Here is a 19,450-nt window from a genome sequence, read left to right as displayed (position 1 = left end):
TTTAATTTCGTTATGAATTCTGGTGGCAGACATAGTTTGGAACTGATCAGCTGTTAAACCCATGTTGCTGAGTTTCTTATCTATGTCTGCCAACCATTTCACAGACGTAGATTCTGATAAGAGTTGACGTATAAAGCTATTGGGTCTGGACTCAAAATGAATTTGGGTCCAGTACTTAAATGCTCTCATCCATGCCATCAGTTCCATACTATTTTGTCCAGTTTCTCTACGTAGGGTGTCATGTGAGACACATCTCGGCGACCCCAGAATTCTTCGCAAAAAGTGTGCCTGCCCCGACTCGAAAGATTATTTAATTTGGGTGATCCATATTGGGACTCCATATAATAGCTGAGGAATTATCTTTGCATTAAAGATTCTCAGTGCAGCGGGGGACAAAATTGGTGTCCTTTGGAATTGGTGTCCTTTAGAATTCCATCATTCTTAACTTAAGCCTTAAAACAGGGCGTGCAAACCTTCAATCGGTCTGGTCGCCTGAGGTGAGCAAAGACTGTTACAAGGTAACCAGGTGGGCCTTGGTTTTGTAATGTGGAAAAGAAGTGTCAACAGGAGGGCATTTTCCCCCCTGGAAGTCCTTACAAATGACCGCCCTAGGTCTGAGCACACATCAAGGGGTCAAACATTTTTGTCCGCTAGCAGATTCTATGAGCTTGTTAGGAGGTTAAGAGCTCGTGTATCTAATCTGGAGGAACCGGGTTTGCTAAACTTGGCTGCTCTGAGCTGTGCCACATCTGGGGAATTCGGGATGCCCTGTATTGTGCCCACACACGCATATAGCCTCTTCCTGGTGACAGGACTAGGTTGGCAACTTGCAGGAGCTCTCTCAACTTTCTACGAAGCCTCGGCAAGAATTATTTTGTTGTGAGGGGGGAAGGGCAAGGAGATTGTGAGCCCCTTTGAGTCTCCTGCAGGGGGATATAAATCCAAACTCTTCCTCTTCCTCTTTTTCTCTACTTTAAATAGCCTGTTTTTTGGGGCTCCAGAGACTAGGACCAAGAGTTATGGGTTCAAGGTGCAGGAAAAGAGATTCCACTTAAACATCAGGAAGAACTTCCTGACAGTCAGGGCTGTTCAACAGTAGAATTCACTGCCTTGGAGTGCGGTGGAGTCTCCTTCTTTGGAGGTTTTAAACAGAGGCTGGATGGCCCTCTGTCAGGAGTGCTTGGATTGTGTGTTCCTGCATGGCAGGGGGTTGGACTGGGTGGCCCTGGGGGTCTCTTCCAACTCTATGATTCCATGAGCTGCTTCGTCTGACACCCATAAGTTCTAGCGTTTTGGGGAATGATCTCAGTCATCTCTTTTCCAAACTGGGAAGTCACAGCCTCTTCTGTCTTTCCTTAAAAGAAAGACGGTCCATCCCCAAGATAGACGCATGTGATTTGCAGCCATAATCCCCATCTGCTTTGCAAATGCCATCTAACCCAGGGGTGGGCAATTATTTTTTCCATGGGGCCGCATAAGAAACAGAAAATACTGTGAAGGGCCGGGCCAAAAGGCTGAACTCAATTCGGCATAATAGGGGCTGATAAGTGACAGACAGGTGCACAGATCAACTTGGAATCAGTGGCAACAGTTCTGCACACAACACTATTTGGCACAAAAAATCACAGGCTTAACCTACCTGCATCGTTGTCCACTGTGACAATCAAGCAAGTGGGGAGACTTAAGTCCCTTGACCTACTTTTTTCATCGACTGGCGCTTTTGAAAGCCCCGCAGAAGCCGGCAGCCAAGGCAACCGGCTTCTGCGGGGCTTTCAAAGGCGCCTCGCTCCCCAGCAAGGCAGGGGGGCAAGGCGAAAACGCCCGCGCCAGAAGTCGAAAGCCAAGAGCAACCGACTGCGAAGGGGCGCCAAAGGCGCCTCGGCTACAACGAACAAGGTGAAGGGGTGTGGGGGGGGGGTGTGGGCGAGGCGCTTTTGAAAGCCCCGCAGAAGCCGACAACCAAGGCAACCCGGCTTCTGCGGGGGCTTTCAAAGGCGCCTAGCTCCAAAGCAGGGCAGGGGGGCAAAGCGCTTTTGAAACGGCCGCAGGGGATACCGACGGCCAAGGCAACCGGCTTCTGCGGGGCATACAAAGGCGCCTCGAACTCCCCAGCAAGGTGAGGGTGGGGGGGGGGTGGGCGAGGCGCTTCTGAGAAGCCCTGCAGAAGCCGGAAGCCAAGGCAACCCGGCTTCCTGCGGAGACTTCAAAGGCGCCCTACCGGCGCTCTAACTAAGCTGAGGGGGGCCAGTCAAGGTCATCGGTGGCGGGCGGAGTGATGTGGCCTGAGCATTATAATACCCGGAAGTCTGACCTAAACACTTTGGAAGAGGAGCGTTGCAAAGTTGGGACACCATGGGTGGGACGAGGGAGGCGAATAGCAGAACTGAAAAAGAACAGAATTGTGCATATGGTTTTGGCCTGGCTTTACGACTCGGAAGAACATGTATGACGGGAGACGTACCGCTAACCGCTATGCGGACGCCCTTCGTAGGCATGGAGTGACAGCGTTAAGAGTCCTTTCAGCTGGAACCGGTTGCAGCTGGCTGGAGAGGAAAACCACAAAAAAGAATCATCTTAAGCAAACGGAGCCAGACGTGTTGTAGTGGTTAGGAGCTGGAATTACGCATTTCTAATCTGGAGAAAACGCGGGTTGCCCGATTCCCGCGCTCTGCCGACGGAAGAACTTTGGGGACTTATTTGGCGGAACAGGTAAGCTTGTGCAATACCTTAACTACAGGTGGCTACCGAACTAGGACAGTAGTGGGATCAAATACAATGGCAGCTGGGGTTTACCGCGGTGGTGGGATTCTGGAACTGTGGCGTAAGCGCCAATAGAGGCTAGAAGCGAGAACACATTGTTTCAAAGGCGTGGCCGGACATTCAGGAATGCATTCCTGGGCGGGAACGTGGCAAGGACACAGCTGCTGCGCCGGTCCTTGGGCGGGAAACGAATGCACGCAGGCGCAGGCTGCCACGCACGCCAGTGCACCTCCTGCTAGACTGCTTCAAGTTCTGCGCGCTCCTGCTGAGAGGAGGGGCGTCACTAAGGCAAAAATCACGTGACAAAATCACCAACTAGTAACCCCCCCATCGGCACACACAAATAATTAGTAACCTACTCTCGGGAACCTGTGAGAACCTGCTGGATCCCACCTCTGCAGCTGGGTGACCTTGGGCGAGTCACAGTTCTTCGGAGCTCTCTCAGCCCCACCCACCTCACAGGGTGTTTGTTGTTAAGGGCGGGAGAGAAAGGAAATTGTAAGCTCCTTACAGGAGAGAAAGGGGGGATATAATTCCAAACTTTTCTTCCTCTTTTATTTCTCCCCAGAGCTCTTTGCACTTCCCCTTAACCGGAAGGTGCCAAATAAATTATGTAAAATAAATGGGGTGCTGATTTTTTCCCCATTTTGAAAAATTAATTTCTTCACGGTGCTGTTGATATTAATCAGGAATGTTTGGGAGGACGCAGACAAAGGGTGTTTGTTGATTTCTGCTGGAAGGTTCTTTTAGGCGATATGATTTGAAATAACGGCAACACATTCTCCCCACTTGGGAATTACTTATTTTTTATCAATCTTTAAAACACTTTATGCTGCCTTTCCACCCAATCAGGGCTCCCTAGGGAGTGAACACAGGAAATCAATGAAAATTGAAGAGAAAATGATAAAATAACCAAATCCAAAACATAGGCATAAAACTGGTGTGTGTCAAGAATTCCAAATACAATAAGAAGATCACTATTGCGCAACTTGCAGTACACAGAGTAAAAATATAGCCACAGCTTCAGAGATTTCAACATTAGAGTTATTTAGAAGCTTAGCCATTTTTATCTTATCAGAAAGGAGCATAAATCCTGCTGGTAATACAGTTGGTAATACAGATGGTCGCCACATCTCAAAAAGGATATTGAAGAGATAGAAAAAATGCAGAGAAGGGCAACGAGGTTGAAGGACTGGGGACTGAAGAACTATCGCCTTATATATGAGAGACCTGCAGCGTTTAGAGACTCTACTGGATTTGGAGAGGAGACGTCTGAGGGGGGATGGGTTTGAAGTCTATAAGAAATTGGCTAACGTGGGTAAAAGAAATGTTGAACGAGAGAAATTTTTCTCTCTTTTGTCTCAATCCTGGCATCTCTGTACATTGAAAATGCCGGGGGAAAGAATTAGGACTAATAAAAGGAAACACTTCTTCACGCAACGTGTGATTGGTGTTGTGGGCATATACTGCCACAAAAGAGGGTGATGGACCACTCACCTGGATGAGCATTAAAAGGGGCTTGGACAGGATGGAGGAGAAGTTTCTTTATGGCTCCCAATCTTGATCCTCGCTTGATCACAGAATTACCGTTGCATTTTAATAACGGGACCGTTATGAACAGCAACAGCAACAGAAACCCATTGCTTTCTCATCCTGCATGTGAGCTCCCAAAGGCACCTGGTTGGCCACAACGAGTAACGAAGGACTGAACTAGAATGAATACCAATCTGGTGCGAAAGCTAGCTTGTTCTTATGTTCTTGGGTTTCTCAAATCGGTTCTGACGTTGCGAACAGTGAAACGGATTCCTGGATTAAAATAACCGAATAGAGAAAGCCCGTGAGGCCCATGGGGGGAGACTCCCATCTCCGTCCCCCCCCCCCACAACTGCCAAGCCTACCCCCAAGCCACCCCTCCCGCCAGGAACCTGGGGCGACAATGGAAGAACAGAATCCCCGAAGACTGGCCCCCACCATGTTAAGGCGGTTCGGGCGGAATGACTCTCTATGGCACCTGTCCTCAGTTCAACCAGAAAGCGCGTTGTCTGCGCATGCACACTTTAAACAAATTTGGGGAGAGTTTAAACCCCAGTGCATTTTTAACATTCCAGATTTTTCTGAAAACCAGGGGAGTCCCCCAAAGTTGAAGAAGCCTATTGATGTGACCCTGATTCACAGATTTAGGTGTCCGCAAGTGGATAAAACAGGTGGAAGACATATCACGGAACAGCTAGGATTGAATAGAAACACCACATAAACTTGGTATTGTGGATTTTTAAGGCTCTTGCCCTGTATGCATTGTCTGAGAGCCAGCGTGGTGTAGTGGTTAAGAGAAGTGGATTCTAATCTGGAGAACCGGGTTTGATTCCCCACTCTTCCAACTGAGTGGCAGAGGCTTATCTGGTGAACCAGATGTGTTTCCTCACTCCTACATTCCTGCTGGGTGACCTTGGGCCAGTCATAGTTCTTCGGAACTCTCTCAGCCCCACCTGCCTCACAAGGTGTCTGTTGTGGGGAGAGGAAAGGAAAGGAGCTTGTAAGCCACCTTGAGTCTCCTTACATGAGAGAAAGGTGGGCAGAGGTGGGATCCAGCAGGTTCTCACAATTTCCCGAGAGTAGGTTACTAATTATTTGTGTGTGCCTGGGGGTTACTGGTTGGTTCCTTTGCCTTATGGGTTTTGCTGGATTCACATCCCGTCCTCTCCAGCAGTGGCGCCTGGGAGCAGAAGCAGACTAGCAGGAGGTGCACCGGCGTGCGTGGCAGCCTGCGTCTGCGTGCATTCATTCCCCACCCAAGGACTGGCGCAGCAGCTGCGTCCTTGCCACAGCCCCGCCCAGGAATGCCCCGCCCCCAGAATGCCCGGCCATGCCCCCGTTGTGCCCCACCCAGTCCCATTGGCGCTATGGTGGTTGTGGGATCCCACCAGCATGGGAACCTGTTCCTGCAGTTCTTGGATCCCACCACTGCAGGAAGGGGACAGATTGAGCATCTCCTCCTCCTCCTCCTCCTCATCGGAAGAATCGGCTCCTCCTCCTCCTCCTCCTCCTCGGGACAGGAGCTGAGGAGAAACATTTTGTTATCCTTTAGAAGACACCAGTTCAAAAGACAATGATGGGTGAGCAAACCCCCTCACTTTTCATGAATACGCGGCGGAGGCGAACTTTGAGGGGCTGTTTACAGCTATTAATGCTGTCCCGTCAACCAAGAAACAGAGCGGGCTCTTCAACAGTGATTCAAGGCACTTGCGAAACAGCGTCCCCTTCATCTCAAACCCGCTCTGCTTCAAATTACTGACCTGGAATGGCAGAAACGACAGAGCAGCGTGGGCTCAATCAGAAAGACTTACGCATCAAGGCGGACTGGAATAGAATGGAGAAACTTCGTCACGAAGATGGTCTCCTTATTCCTAGAGGGGAATAAAGAGGGGAGGAAAGAGATGCAAATGGGCCGGACATTTTTCCAAGGGTAAACAGCAGCTCTTAAAGGAGCAGCAGCGGCGTAGGAGGCTAAGAGCTCGTGTATCTAATCTGGAGGAACCGGGTTTGATTCCCCGCTCTGCCGCCTGAGCTGTGGAGGCTTATCTGGGGAATTCAGATTAGCCTGTATACTCCCACACATGCCAGCTGGGTGACCTTGGGCTAGTCACAGCTTCTCGGAGCTCTCTCAGCCCCACCCGCCTCACAGGGTGTTTGTTGTGAGGGGGGAAGGGCAAGGAGATTGTCAGCCCCTTTGAGTCTCCAGCTGGAGAGAAAGGGGGATATAAATCCAAACTCCTCCTCCTCCTCCTCCTCTTCTTCTAGATAGACGCTGAGAGAGACATTTTGGTGGATGGGGGAGATCTGGCCAGAGGCCTCCTGTTCTGACCTCTCAGCCATTTTGCTACACTTCCTCTCTCTTAACCTATTTTTAATAAAATAATCATTTTTCGAACTGCAAGCCCTGGAGAGAAAAGGCACGGAGGAAAGCTGAAAAGAGGGGAAAGGTGGATTCGGGAAGAACCACGTCAGCCGCCGGCCTCCCCTGACAGGACCACGGGGTGTCGAGCTCACCTGATGATCGTATGCATGCCCCTGACCTGTGGGGTGTTCTTCAGCACACTGAGGGTCTTGGGGAGAGGGTGGCATTGGTGGGCAGATGCCAGGGCAGCCCTGGGAAAACAGAAAGATCGACGACAGGTTAAGCGGTCATCGGGACCCCTCCCCCCCATTTCCCCACCCCATCCGAGGAAAAGAAACCCGCGATCCCCAGGGGAGGGGGGTAGATTTCTCGTCCGAACTAACCACACAACCCTTTTGTGATATTTAAAATGTTAGACGGGCACAGGGTCGCCAAATCTGGATTGGGACGTTCCTGGAGAGAGCAGGTGCACTCTGATCTGGAGGAACCAGGTTTGATTCCCAGCTCTGCCGCCTGAGCTGTGGAGGCTTATCGGGGGAATTCAGATTAGCCTGTGCACTCCCACACACGGGGGGGGGTGGGGGGGGGGGGGGGTGGGGGGGGGGGGGGGTGGGGGGGGGGGGGGGTGGGGGGGGGGGGGGGTGGGGGGGGGGGGGGGTGGGGGGGGGGGGGGGTGGGGGGGGGGGGGGGTGGGGGGGGGGGGGGGTGGGGGGGGGGGGGGGTGGGGGGGGGGGGGGGTGGGGGGGGGGGGGGGTGGGGGGGGGGGGGGGTGGGGGGGGGGGGGGGTGGGGGGGGGGGGGGGTGGGGGGGGGGGGGGGTGGGGGGGGGGGGGGGTGGGGGGGGGGGGGGGTGGGGGGGGGGGGGGGTGGGGGGGGGGGGGGGTGGGGGGGGGGGGGGGTGGGGGGGGGGGGGGGTGGGGGGGGGGGGGGGTGGGGGGGGGGGGGGGTGGGGGGGGGGGGGGGTGGGGGGGGGGGGGGGTGGGGGGGGGGGGGGGTGGGGGGGGGGGGGGGTGGGGGGGGGGGGGGGTGGGGGGGGGGGGGGGTGGGGGGGGGGGGGGGTGGGGGGGGGGGGGGGTGGGGGGGGGGGGGGGTGGGGGGGGGGGGGGGTGGGGGGGGGGGGGGGTGGGGGGGGGGGGGGGTGGGGGGGGGGGGGGGTGGGGGGGGGGGGGGGTGGGGGGGGGGGGGGGTGGGGGGGGGGGGGGGTGGGGGGGGGGGGGGGTGGGGGGGGGGGGGGGTGGGGGGGGGGGGGGGTGGGGGGGGGGGGGGGTGGGGGGGGGGGGGGGTGGGGGGGGGGGGGGGTGGGGGGGGGGGGGGGTGGGGGGGGGGGGGGGTGGGGGGGGGGGGGGGTGGGGGGGGGGGGGGGTGGGGGGGGGGGGGGGTGGGGGGGGGGGGGGGTGGGGGGGGGGGGGGGTGGGGGGGGGGGGGGGTGGGGGGGGGGGGGGGTGGGGGGGGGGGGGGGTGGGGGGGGGGGGGGGTGGGGGGGGGGGGGGGTGGGGGGGGGGGGGGGTGGGGGGGGGGGGGGGTGGGGGGGGGGGGGGGTGGGGGGGGGGGGGGGTGGGGGGGGGGGGGGGTGGGGGGGGGGGGGGGTGGGGGGGGGGGGGGGTGGGGGGGGGGGGGGGTGGGGGGGGGGGGGGGTGGGGGGGGGGGGGGGTGGGGGGGGGGGGGGGTGGGGGGGGGGGGGGGTGGGGGGGGGGGGGGGTGGGGGGGGGGGGGGGTGGGGGGGGGGGGGGGTGGGGGGGGGGGGGGGTGGGGGGGGGGGGGGGTGGGGGGGGGGGGGGGTGGGGGGGGGGGGGGGTGGGGGGGGGGGGGGGTGGGGGGGGGGGGGGGTGGGGGGGGGGGGGGGTGGGGGGGGGGGGGGGTGGGGGGGGGGGGGGGTGGGGGGGGGGGGGGGTGGGGGGGGGGGGGGGTGGGGGGGGGGGGGGGTGGGGGGGGGGGGGGGTGGGGGGGGGGGGGGGTGGGGGGGGGGGGGGGTGGGGGGGGGGGGGGGTGGGGGGGGGGGGGGGTGGGGGGGGGGGGGGGTGGGGGGGGGGGGGGGTGGGGGGGGGGGGGGGTGGGGGGGGGGGGGGGTGGGGGGGGGGGGGGGTGGGGGGGGGGGGGGGTGGGGGGGGGGGGGGGTGGGGGGGGGGGGGGGTGGGGGGGGGGGGGGGTGGGGGGGGGGGGGGGTGGGGGGGGGGGGGGGTGGGGGGGGGGGGGGGTGGGGGGGGGGGGGGGTGGGGGGGGGGGGGGGTGGGGGGGGGGGGGGGTGGGGGGGGGGGGGGGTGGGGGGGGGGGGGGGTGGGGGGGGGGGGGGGTGGGGGGGGGGGGGGGTGGGGGGGGGGGGGGGTGGGGGGGGGGGGGGGTGGGGGGGGGGGGGGGTGGGGGGGGGGGGGGGTGGGGGGGGGGGGGGGTGGGGGGGGGGGGGGGTGGGGGGGGGGGGGGGTGGGGGGGGGGGGGGGTGGGGGGGGGGGGGGGTGGGGGGGGGGGGGGGTGGGGGGGGGGGGGGGTGGGGGGGGGGGGGGGTGGGGGGGGGGGGGGGTGGGGGGGGGGGGGGGTGGGGGGGGGGGGGGGTGGGGGGGGGGGGGGGTGGGGGGGGGGGGGGGTGGGGGGGGGGGGGGGTGGGGGGGGGGGGGGGTGGGGGGGGGGGGGGGTGGGGGGGGGGGGGGGTGGGGGGGGGGGGGGGTGGGGGGGGGGGGGGGTGGGGGGGGGGGGGGGTGGGGGGGGGGGGGGGTGGGGGGGGGGGGGGGTGGGGGGGGGGGGGGGTGGGGGGGGGGGGGGGTGGGGGGGGGGGGGGGTGGGGGGGGGGGGGGGTGGGGGGGGGGGGGGGTGGGGGGGGGGGGGGGTGGGGGGGGGGGGGGGTGGGGGGGGGGGGGGGTGGGGGGGGGGGGGGGTGGGGGGGGGGGGGGGTGGGGGGGGGGGGGGGTGGGGGGGGGGGGGGGTGGGGGGGGGGGGGGGTGGGGGGGGGGGGGGGTGGGGGGGGGGGGGGGTGGGGGGGGGGGGGGGTGGGGGGGGGGGGGGGTGGGGGGGGGGGGGGGTGGGGGGGGGGGGGGGTGGGGGGGGGGGGGGGTGGGGGGGGGGGGGGGTGGGGGGGGGGGGGGGTGGGGGGGGGGGGGGGTGGGGGGGGGGGGGGGTGGGGGGGGGGGGGGGTGGGGGGGGGGGGGGGTGGGGGGGGGGGGGGGTGGGGGGGGGGGGGGGTGGGGGGGGGGGGGGGTGGGGGGGGGGGGGGGTGGGGGGGGGGGGGGGTGGGGGGGGGGGGGGGTGGGGGGGGGGGGGGGTGGGGGGGGGGGGGGGTGGGGGGGGGGGGGGGTGGGGGGGGGGGGGGGTGGGGGGGGGGGGGGGTGGGGGGGGGGGGGGGTGGGGGGGGGGGGGGGTGGGGGGGGGGGGGGGTGGGGGGGGGGGGGGGTGGGGGGGGGGGGGGGTGGGGGGGGGGGGGGGTGGGGGGGGGGGGGGGTGGGGGGGGGGGGGGGTGGGGGGGGGGGGGGGTGGGGGGGGGGGGGGGTGGGGGGGGGGGGGGGTGGGGGGGGGGGGGGGTGGGGGGGGGGGGGGGTGGGGGGGGGGGGGGGTGGGGGGGGGGGGGGGTGGGGGGGGGGGGGGGTGGGGGGGGGGGGGGGTGGGGGGGGGGGGGGGTGGGGGGGGGGGGGGGTGGGGGGGGGGGGGGGTGGGGGGGGGGGGGGGTGGGGGGGGGGGGGGGTGGGGGGGGGGGGGGGTGGGGGGGGGGGGGGGTGGGGGGGGGGGGGGGTGGGGGGGGGGGGGGGTGGGGGGGGGGGGGGGTGGGGGGGGGGGGGGGTGGGGGGGGGGGGGGGTGGGGGGGGGGGGGGGTGGGGGGGGGGGGGGGTGGGGGGGGGGGGGGGTGGGGGGGGGGGGGGGTGGGGGGGGGGGGGGGTGGGGGGGGGGGGGGGTGGGGGGGGGGGGGGGTGGGGGGGGGGGGGGGTGGGGGGGGGGGGGGGTGGGGGGGGGGGGGGGTGGGGGGGGGGGGGGGTGGGGGGGGGGGGGGGTGGGGGGGGGGGGGGGTGGGGGGGGGGGGGGGTGGGGGGGGGGGGGGGTGGGGGGGGGGGGGGGTGGGGGGGGGGGGGGGTGGGGGGGGGGGGGGGTGGGGGGGGGGGGGGGTGGGGGGGGGGGGGGGTGGGGGGGGGGGGGGGTGGGGGGGGGGGGGGGTGGGGGGGGGGGGGGGTGGGGGGGGGGGGGGGTGGGGGGGGGGGGGGGTGGGGGGGGGGGGGGGTGGGGGGGGGGGGGGGTGGGGGGGGGGGGGGGTGGGGGGGGGGGGGGGTGGGGGGGGGGGGGGGTGGGGGGGGGGGGGGGTGGGGGGGGGGGGGGGTGGGGGGGGGGGGGGGTGGGGGGGGGGGGGGGTGGGGGGGGGGGGGGGTGGGGGGGGGGGGGGGTGGGGGGGGGGGGGGGTGGGGGGGGGGGGGGGTGGGGGGGGGGGGGGGTGGGGGGGGGGGGGGGTGGGGGGGGGGGGGGGTGGGGGGGGGGGGGGGTGGGGGGGGGGGGGGGTGGGGGGGGGGGGGGGTGGGGGGGGGGGGGGGTGGGGGGGGGGGGGGGTGGGGGGGGGGGGGGGTGGGGGGGGGGGGGGGTGGGGGGGGGGGGGGGTGGGGGGGGGGGGGGGTGGGGGGGGGGGGGGGTGGGGGGGGGGGGGGGTGGGGGGGGGGGGGGGTGGGGGGGGGGGGGGGTGGGGGGGGGGGGGGGTGGGGGGGGGGGGGGGTGGGGGGGGGGGGGGGTGGGGGGGGGGGGGGGTGGGGGGGGGGGGGGGTGGGGGGGGGGGGGGGTGGGGGGGGGGGGGGGTGGGGGGGGGGGGGGGTGGGGGGGGGGGGGGGTGGGGGGGGGGGGGGGTGGGGGGGGGGGGGGGTGGGGGGGGGGGGGGGTGGGGGGGGGGGGGGGTGGGGGGGGGGGGGGGTGGGGGGGGGGGGGGGTGGGGGGGGGGGGGGGTGGGGGGGGGGGGGGGTGGGGGGGGGGGGGGGTGGGGGGGGGGGGGGGTGGGGGGGGGGGGGGGTGGGGGGGGGGGGGGGTGGGGGGGGGGGGGGGTGGGGGGGGGGGGGGGTGGGGGGGGGGGGGGGTGGGGGGGGGGGGGGGTGGGGGGGGGGGGGGGTGGGGGGGGGGGGGGGTGGGGGGGGGGGGGGGTGGGGGGGGGGGGGGGTGGGGGGGGGGGGGGGTGGGGGGGGGGGGGGGTGGGGGGGGGGGGGGGTGGGGGGGGGGGGGGGTGGGGGGGGGGGGGGGTGGGGGGGGGGGGGGGTGGGGGGGGGGGGGGGTGGGGGGGGGGGGGGGTGGGGGGGGGGGGGGGTGGGGGGGGGGGGGGGTGGGGGGGGGGGGGGGTGGGGGGGGGGGGGGGTGGGGGGGGGGGGGGGTGGGGGGGGGGGGGGGTGGGGGGGGGGGGGGGTGGGGGGGGGGGGGGGTGGGGGGGGGGGGGGGTGGGGGGGGGGGGGGGTGGGGGGGGGGGGGGGTGGGGGGGGGGGGGGGTGGGGGGGGGGGGGGGTGGGGGGGGGGGGGGGTGGGGGGGGGGGGGGGTGGGGGGGGGGGGGGGTGGGGGGGGGGGGGGGTGGGGGGGGGGGGGGGTGGGGGGGGGGGGGGGTGGGGGGGGGGGGGGGTGGGGGGGGGGGGGGGTGGGGGGGGGGGGGGGTGGGGGGGGGGGGGGGTGGGGGGGGGGGGGGGTGGGGGGGGGGGGGGGTGGGGGGGGGGGGGGGTGGGGGGGGGGGGGGGTGGGGGGGGGGGGGGGTGGGGGGGGGGGGGGGTGGGGGGGGGGGGGGGTGGGGGGGGGGGGGGGTGGGGGGGGGGGGGGGTGGGGGGGGGGGGGGGTGGGGGGGGGGGGGGGTGGGGGGGGGGGGGGGTGGGGGGGGGGGGGGGTGGGGGGGGGGGGGGGTGGGGGGGGGGGGGGGTGGGGGGGGGGGGGGGTGGGGGGGGGGGGGGGTGGGGGGGGGGGGGGGTGGGGGGGGGGGGGGGTGGGGGGGGGGGGGGGTGGGGGGGGGGGGGGGTGGGGGGGGGGGGGGGTGGGGGGGGGGGGGGGTGGGGGGGGGGGGGGGTGGGGGGGGGGGGGGGTGGGGGGGGGGGGGGGTGGGGGGGGGGGGGGGTGGGGGGGGGGGGGGGTGGGGGGGGGGGGGGGTGGGGGGGGGGGGGGGTGGGGGGGGGGGGGGGTGGGGGGGGGGGGGGGTGGGGGGGGGGGGGGGTGGGGGGGGGGGGGGGTGGGGGGGGGGGGGGGTGGGGGGGGGGGGGGGTGGGGGGGGGGGGGGGTGGGGGGGGGGGGGGGTGGGGGGGGGGGGGGGTGGGGGGGGGGGGGGGTGGGGGGGGGGGGGGGTGGGGGGGGGGGGGGGTGGGGGGGGGGGGGGGTGGGGGGGGGGGGGGGTGGGGGGGGGGGGGGGTGGGGGGGGGGGGGGGTGGGGGGGGGGGGGGGTGGGGGGGGGGGGGGGTGGGGGGGGGGGGGGGTGGGGGGGGGGGGGGGTGGGGGGGGGGGGGGGTGGGGGGGGGGGGGGGTGGGGGGGGGGGGGGGTGGGGGGGGGGGGGGGTGGGGGGGGGGGGGGGTGGGGGGGGGGGGGGGTGGGGGGGGGGGGGGGTGGGGGGGGGGGGGGGTGGGGGGGGGGGGGGGTGGGGGGGGGGGGGGGTGGGGGGGGGGGGGGGTGGGGGGGGGGGGGGGTGGGGGGGGGGGGGGGTGGGGGGGGGGGGGGGTGGGGGGGGGGGGGGGTGGGGGGGGGGGGGGGTGGGGGGGGGGGGGGGTGGGGGGGGGGGGGGGTGGGGGGGGGGGGGGGTGGGGGGGGGGGGGGGTGGGGGGGGGGGGGGGTGGGGGGGGGGGGGGGTGGGGGGGGGGGGGGGTGGGGGGGGGGGGGGGTGGGGGGGGGGGGGGGTGGGGGGGGGGGGGGGTGGGGGGGGGGGGGGGTGGGGGGGGGGGGGGGTGGGGGGGGGGGGGGGTGGGGGGGGGGGGGGGTGGGGGGGGGGGGGGGTGGGGGGGGGGGGGGGTGGGGGGGGGGGGGGGTGGGGGGGGGGGGGGGTGGGGGGGGGGGGGGGTGGGGGGGGGGGGGGGTGGGGGGGGGGGGGGGTGGGGGGGGGGGGGGGTGGGGGGGGGGGGGGGTGGGGGGGGGGGGGGGTGGGGGGGGGGGGGGGTGGGGGGGGGGGGGGGTGGGGGGGGGGGGGGGTGGGGGGGGGGGGGGGTGGGGGGGGGGGGGGGTGGGGGGGGGGGGGGGTGGGGGGGGGGGGGGGTGGGGGGGGGGGGGGGTGGGGGGGGGGGGGGGTGGGGGGGGGGGGGGGTGGGGGGGGGGGGGGGTGGGGGGGGGGGGGGGTGGGGGGGGGGGGGGGTGGGGGGGGGGGGGGGTGGGGGGGGGGGGGGGTGGGGGGGGGGGGGGGTGGGGGGGGGGGGGGGTGGGGGGGGGGGGGGGTGGGGGGGGGGGGGGGTGGGGGGGGGGGGGGGTGGGGGGGGGGGGGGGTGGGGGGGGGGGGGGGTGGGGGGGGGGGGGGGTGGGGGGGGGGGGGGGTGGGGGGGGGGGGGGGTGGGGGGGGGGGGGGGTGGGGGGGGGGGGGGGTGGGGGGGGGGGGGGGTGGGGGGGGGGGGGGGTGGGGGGGGGGGGGGGTGGGGGGGGGGGGGGGTGGGGGGGGGGGGGGGTGGGGGGGGGGGGGGGTGGGGGGGGGGGGGGGTGGGGGGGGGGGGGGGTGGGGGGGGGGGGGGGTGGGGGGGGGGGGGGGTGGGGGGGGGGGGGGGTGGGGGGGGGGGGGGGTGGGGGGGGGGGGGGGTGGGGGGGGGGGGGGGTGGGGGGGGGGGGGGGTGGGGGGGGGGGGGGGTGGGGGGGGGGGGGGGTGGGGGGGGGGGGGGGTGGGGGGGGGGGGGGGTGGGGGGGGGGGGGGGTGGGGGGGGGGGGGGGTGGGGGGGGGGGGGGGTGGGGGGGGGGGGGGGTGGGGGGGGGGGGGGGTGGGGGGGGGGGGGGGTGGGGGGGGGGGGGGGTGGGGGGGGGGGGGGGTGGGGGGGGGGGGGGGTGGGGGGGGGGGGGGGTGGGGGGGGGGGGGGGTGGGGGGGGGGGGGGGTGGGGGGGGGGGGGGGTGGGGGGGGGGGGGGGTGGGGGGGGGGGGGGGTGGGGGGGGGGGGGGGTGGGGGGGGGGGGGGGTGGGGGGGGGGGGGGGTGGGGGGGGGGGGGGGTGGGGGGGGGGGGGGGTGGGGGGGGGGGGGGGTGGGGGGGGGGGGGGGTGGGGGGGGGGGGGGGTGGGGGGGGGGGGGGGTGGGGGGGGGGGGGGGTGGGGGGGGGGGGGGGTGGGGGGGGGGGGGGGTGGGGGGGGGGGGGGGTGGGGGGGGGGGGGGGTGGGGGGGGGGGGGGGTGGGGGGGGGGGGGGGTGGGGGGGGGGGGGGGTGGGGGGGGGGGGGGGTGGGGGGGGGGGGGGGTGGGGGGGGGGGGGGGTGGGGGGGGGGGGGGGTGGGGGGGGGGGGGGGTGGGGGGGGGGGGGGGTGGGGGGGGGGGGGGGTGGGGGGGGGGGGGGGTGGGGGGGGGGGGGGGTGGGGGGGGGGGGGGGTGGGGGGGGGGGGGGGTGGGGGGGGGGGGGGGTGGGGGGGGGGGGGGGTGGGGGGGGGGGGGGGTGGGGGGGGGGGGGGGTGGGGGGGGGGGGGGGTGGGGGGGGGGGGGGGTGGGGGGGGGGGGGGGTGGGGGGGGGGGGGGGTGGGGGGGGGGGGGGGTGGGGGGGGGGGGGGGTGGGGGGGGGGGGGGGTGGGGGGGGGGGGGGGTGGGGGGGGGGGGGGGTGGGGGGGGGGGGGGGTGGGGGGGGGGGGGGGTGGGGGGGGGGGGGGGTGGGGGGGGGGGGGGGTGGGGGGGGGGGGGGGTGGGGGGGGGGGGGGGTGGGGGGGGGGGGGGGTGGGGGGGGGGGGGGGTGGGGGGGGGGGGGGGTGGGGGGGGGGGGGGGTGGGGGGGGGGGGGGGTGGGGGGGGGGGGGGGTGGGGGGGGGGGGGGGTGGGGGGGGGGGGGGGTGGGGGGGGGGGGGGGTGGGGGGGGGGGGGGGTGGGGGGGGGGGGGGGTGGGGGGGGGGGGGGGTGGGGGGGGGGGGGGGTGGGGGGGGGGGGGGGTGGGGGGGGGGGGGGGTGGGGGGGGGGGGGGGTGGGGGGGGGGGGGGGTGGGGGGGGGGGGGGGTGGGGGGGGGGGGGGGTGGGGGGGGGGGGGGGTGGGGGGGGGGGGGGGTGGGGGGGGGGGGGGGTGGGGGGGGGGGGGGGTGGGGGGGGGGGGGGGTGGGGGGGGGGGGGGGTGGGGGGGGGGGGGGGTGGGGGGGGGGGGGGGTGGGGGGGGGGGGGGGTGGGGGGGGGGGGGGGTGGGGGGGGGGGGGGGTGGGGGGGGGGGGGGGTGGGGGGGGGGGGGGGTGGGGGGGGGGGGGGGTGGGGGGGGGGGGGGGTGGGGGGGGGGGGGGGTGGGGGGGGGGGGGGGTGGGGGGGGGGGGGGGTGGGGGGGGGGGGGGGTGGGGGGGGGGGGGGGTGGGGGGGGGGGGGGGTGGGGGGGGGGGGGGGTGGGGGGGGGGGGGGGTGGGGGGGGGGGGGGGTGGGGGGGGGGGGGGGTGGGGGGGGGGGGGGGTGGGGGGGGGGGGGGGTGGGGGGGGGGGGGGGTGGGGGGGGGGGGGGGTGGGGGGGGGGGGGGGTGGGGGGGGGGGGGGGTGGGGGGGGGGGGGGGTGGGGGGGGGGGGGGGTGGGGGGGGGGGGGGGTGGGGGGGGGGGGGGGTGGGGGGGGGGGGGGGTGGGGGGGGGGGGGGGTGGGGGGGGGGGGGGGTGGGGGGGGGGGGGGGTGGGGGGGGGGGGGGGTGGGGGGGGGGGGGGGTGGGGGGGGGGGGGGGTGGGGGGGGGGGGGGGTGGGGGGGGGGGGGGGTGGGGGGGGGGGGGGGTGGGGGGGGGGGGGGGTGGGGGGGGGGGGGGGTGGGGGGGGGGGGGGGTGGGGGGGGGGGGGGGTGGGGGGGGGGGGGGGTGGGGGGGGGGGGGGGTGGGGGGGGGGGGGGGTGGGGGGGGGGGGGGGTGGGGGGGGGGGGGGGTGGGGGGGGGGGGGGGTGGGGGGGGGGGGGGGTGGGGGGGGGGGGGGGTGGGGGGGGGGGGGGGTGGGGGGGGGGGGGGGTGGGGGGGGGGGGGGGTGGGGGGGGGGGGGGGTGGGGGGGGGGGGGGGTGGGGGGGGGGGGGGGTGGGGGGGGGGGGGGGTGGGGGGGGGGGGGGGTGGGGGGGGGGGGGGGTGGGGGGGGGGGGGGGTGGGGGGGGGGGGGGGTGGGGGGGGGGGGGGGTGGGGGGGGGGGGGGGTGGGGGGGGGGGGGGGTGGGGGGGGGGGGGGGTGGGGGGGGGGGGGGGTGGGGGGGGGGGGGGGTGGGGGGGGGGGGGGGTGGGGGGGGGGGGGGGTGGGGGGGGGGGGGGGTGGGGGGGGGGGGGGGTGGGGGGGGGGGGGGGTGGGGGGGGGGGGGGGTGGGGGGGGGGGGGGGTGGGGGGGGGGGGGGGTGGGGGGGGGGGGGGGTGGGGGGGGGGGGGGGTGGGGGGGGGGGGGGGTGGGGGGGGGGGGGGGTGGGGGGGGGGGGGGGTGGGGGGGGGGGGGGGTGGGGGGGGGGGGGGGTGGGGGGGGGGGGGGGTGGGGGGGGGGGGGGGTGGGGGGGGGGGGGGGTGGGGGGGGGGGGGGGTGGGGGGGGGGGGGGGTGGGGGGGGGGGGGGGTGGGGGGGGGGGGGGGTGGGGGGGGGGGGGGGTGGGGGGGGGGGGGGGTGGGGGGGGGGGGGGGTGGGGGGGGGGGGGGGTGGGGGGGGGGGGGGGTGGGGGGGGGGGGGGGTGGGGGGGGGGGGGGGTGGGGGGGGGGGGGGGTGGGGGGGGGGGGGGGTGGGGGGGGGGGGGGGTGGGGGGGGGGGGGGGTGGGGGGGGGGGGGGGTGGGGGGGGGGGGGGGTGGGGGGGGGGGGGGGTGGGGGGGGGGGGGGGTGGGGGGGGGGGGGGGTGGGGGGGGGGGGGGGTGGGGGGGGGGGGGGGTGGGGGGGGGGGGGGGTGGGGGGGGGGGGGGGTGGGGGGGGGGGGGGGTGGGGGGGGGGGGGGGTGGGGGGGGGGGGGGGTGGGGGGGGGGGGGGGTGGGGGGGGGGGGGGGTGGGGGGGGGGGGGGGTGGGGGGGGGGGGGGGTGGGGGGGGGGGGGGGTGGGGGGGGGGGGGGGTGGGGGGGGGGGGGGGTGGGGGGGGGGGGGGGTGGGGGGGGGGGGGGGTGGGGGGGGGGGGGGGTGGGGGGGGGGGGGGGTGGGGGGGGGGGGGGGTGGGGGGGGGGGGGGGTGGGGGGGGGGGGGGGTGGGGGGGGGGGGGGGTGGGGGGGGGGGGGGGTGGGGGGGGGGGGGGGTGGGGGGGGGGGGGGGTGGGGGGGGGGGGGGGTGGGGGGGGGGGGGGGTGGGGGGGGGGGGGGGTGGGGGGGGGGGGGGGTGGGGGGGGGGGGGGGTGGGGGGGGGGGGGGGTGGGGGGGGGGGGGGGTGGGGGGGGGGGGGGGTGGGGGGGGGGGGGGGTGGGGGGGGGGGGGGGTGGGGGGGGGGGGGGGTGGGGGGGGGGGGGGGTGGGGGGGGGGGGGGGTGGGGGGGGGGGGGGGTGGGGGGGGGGGGGGGTGGGGGGGGGGGGGGGTGGGGGGGGGGGGGGGTGGGGGGGGGGGGGGGTGGGGGGGGGGGGGGGTGGGGGGGGGGGGGGGTGGGGGGGGGGGGGGGTGGGGGGGGGGGGGGGTGGGGGGGGGGGGGGGTGGGGGGGGGGGGGGGTGGGGGGGGGGGGGGGTGGGGGGGGGGGGGGGTGGGGGGGGGGGGGGGTGGGGGGGGGGGGGGGTGGGGGGGGGGGGGGGTGGGGGGGGGGGGGGGTGGGGGGGGGGGGGGGTGGGGGGGGGGGGGGGTGGGGGGGGGGGGGGGTGGGGGGGGGGGGGGGTGGGGGGGGGGGGGGGTGGGGGGGGGGGGGGGTGGGGGGGGGGGGGGGTGGGGGGGGGGGGGGGTGGGGGGGGGGGGGGGTGGGGGGGGGGGGGGGTGGGGGGGGGGGGGGGTGGGGGGGGGGGGGGGTGGGGGGGGGGGGGGGTGGGGGGGGGGGGGGGTGGGGGGGGGGGGGGGTGGGGGGGGGGGGGGGTGGGGGGGGGGGGGGGTGGGGGGGGGGGGGGGTGGGGGGGGGGGGGGGTGGGGGGGGGGGGGGGTGGGGGGGGGGGGGGGTGGGGGGGGGGGGGGGTGGGGGGGGGGGGGGGTGGGGGGGGGGGGGGGTGGGGGGGGGGGGGGGTGGGGGGGGGGGGGGGTGGGGGGGGGGGGGGGTGGGGGGGGGGGGGGGTGGGGGGGGGGGGGGGTGGGGGGGGGGGGGGGTGGGGGGGGGGGGGGGTGGGGGGGGGGGGGGGTGGGGGGGGGGGGGGGTGGGGGGGGGGGGGGGTGGGGGGGGGGGGGGGTGGGGGGGGGGGGGGGTGGGGGGGGGGGGGGGTGGGGGGGGGGGGGGGTGGGGGGGGGGGGGGGTGGGGGGGGGGGGGGGTGGGGGGGGGGGGGGGTGGGGGGGGGGGGGGGTGGGGGGGGGGGGGGGTGGGGGGGGGGGGGGGTGGGGGGGGGGGGGGGTGGGGGGGGGGGGGGGTGGGGGGGGGGGGGGGTGGGGGGGGGGGGGGGTGGGGGGGGGGGGGGGTGGGGGGGGGGGGGGGTGGGGGGGGGGGGGGGTGGGGGGGGGGGGGGGTGGGGGGGGGGGGGGGTGGGGGGGGGGGGGGGTGGGGGGGGGGGGGGGTGGGGGGGGGGGGGGGTGGGGGGGGGGGGGGGTGGGGGGGGGGGGGGGTGGGGGGGGGGGGGGGTGGGGGGGGGGGGGGGTGGGGGGGGGGGGGGGTGGGGGGGGGGGGGGGTGGGGGGGGGGGGGGGTGGGGGGGGGGGGGGGTGGGGGGGGGGGGGGGTGGGGGGGG

General features: G+C 77.7%; 1 protein-coding gene across 1 annotated transcript in view; it reads right to left on the bottom strand.

Moving 5' to 3' along the window:
• UCKL1 (uridine-cytidine kinase 1 like 1) overlaps nucleotides 1-19,450 on the bottom strand; it is a 68,627-nt gene that overhangs the window by 6,473 nt on the left and 42,704 nt on the right. The window contains exons 9-11 of the mRNA XM_048497928.1: nucleotides 6,808-6,929; nucleotides 6,105-6,164; nucleotides 210-348 (exon numbers count right to left, since the gene is read on the bottom strand). Coding sequence (XP_048353885.1) covers nucleotides 210-348; nucleotides 6,105-6,164; nucleotides 6,808-6,929 — 321 coding nt within the window. The remainder of the gene's footprint in view (nucleotides 1-209; nucleotides 349-6,104; nucleotides 6,165-6,807; nucleotides 6,930-19,450) is intronic.

The sequence above is a fragment of the Sphaerodactylus townsendi genome, linkage group LG05, assembly GCF_021028975.2.
Source record: "Sphaerodactylus townsendi isolate TG3544 linkage group LG05, MPM_Stown_v2.3, whole genome shotgun sequence".
NCBI classification, from domain to species: domain Eukaryota; kingdom Metazoa; phylum Chordata; class Lepidosauria; order Squamata; family Sphaerodactylidae; genus Sphaerodactylus; species Sphaerodactylus townsendi.
The sequence above is the reverse complement of the archived record's forward strand: the minus strand, read 5'-3'. Positions and strand labels throughout refer to the sequence as shown.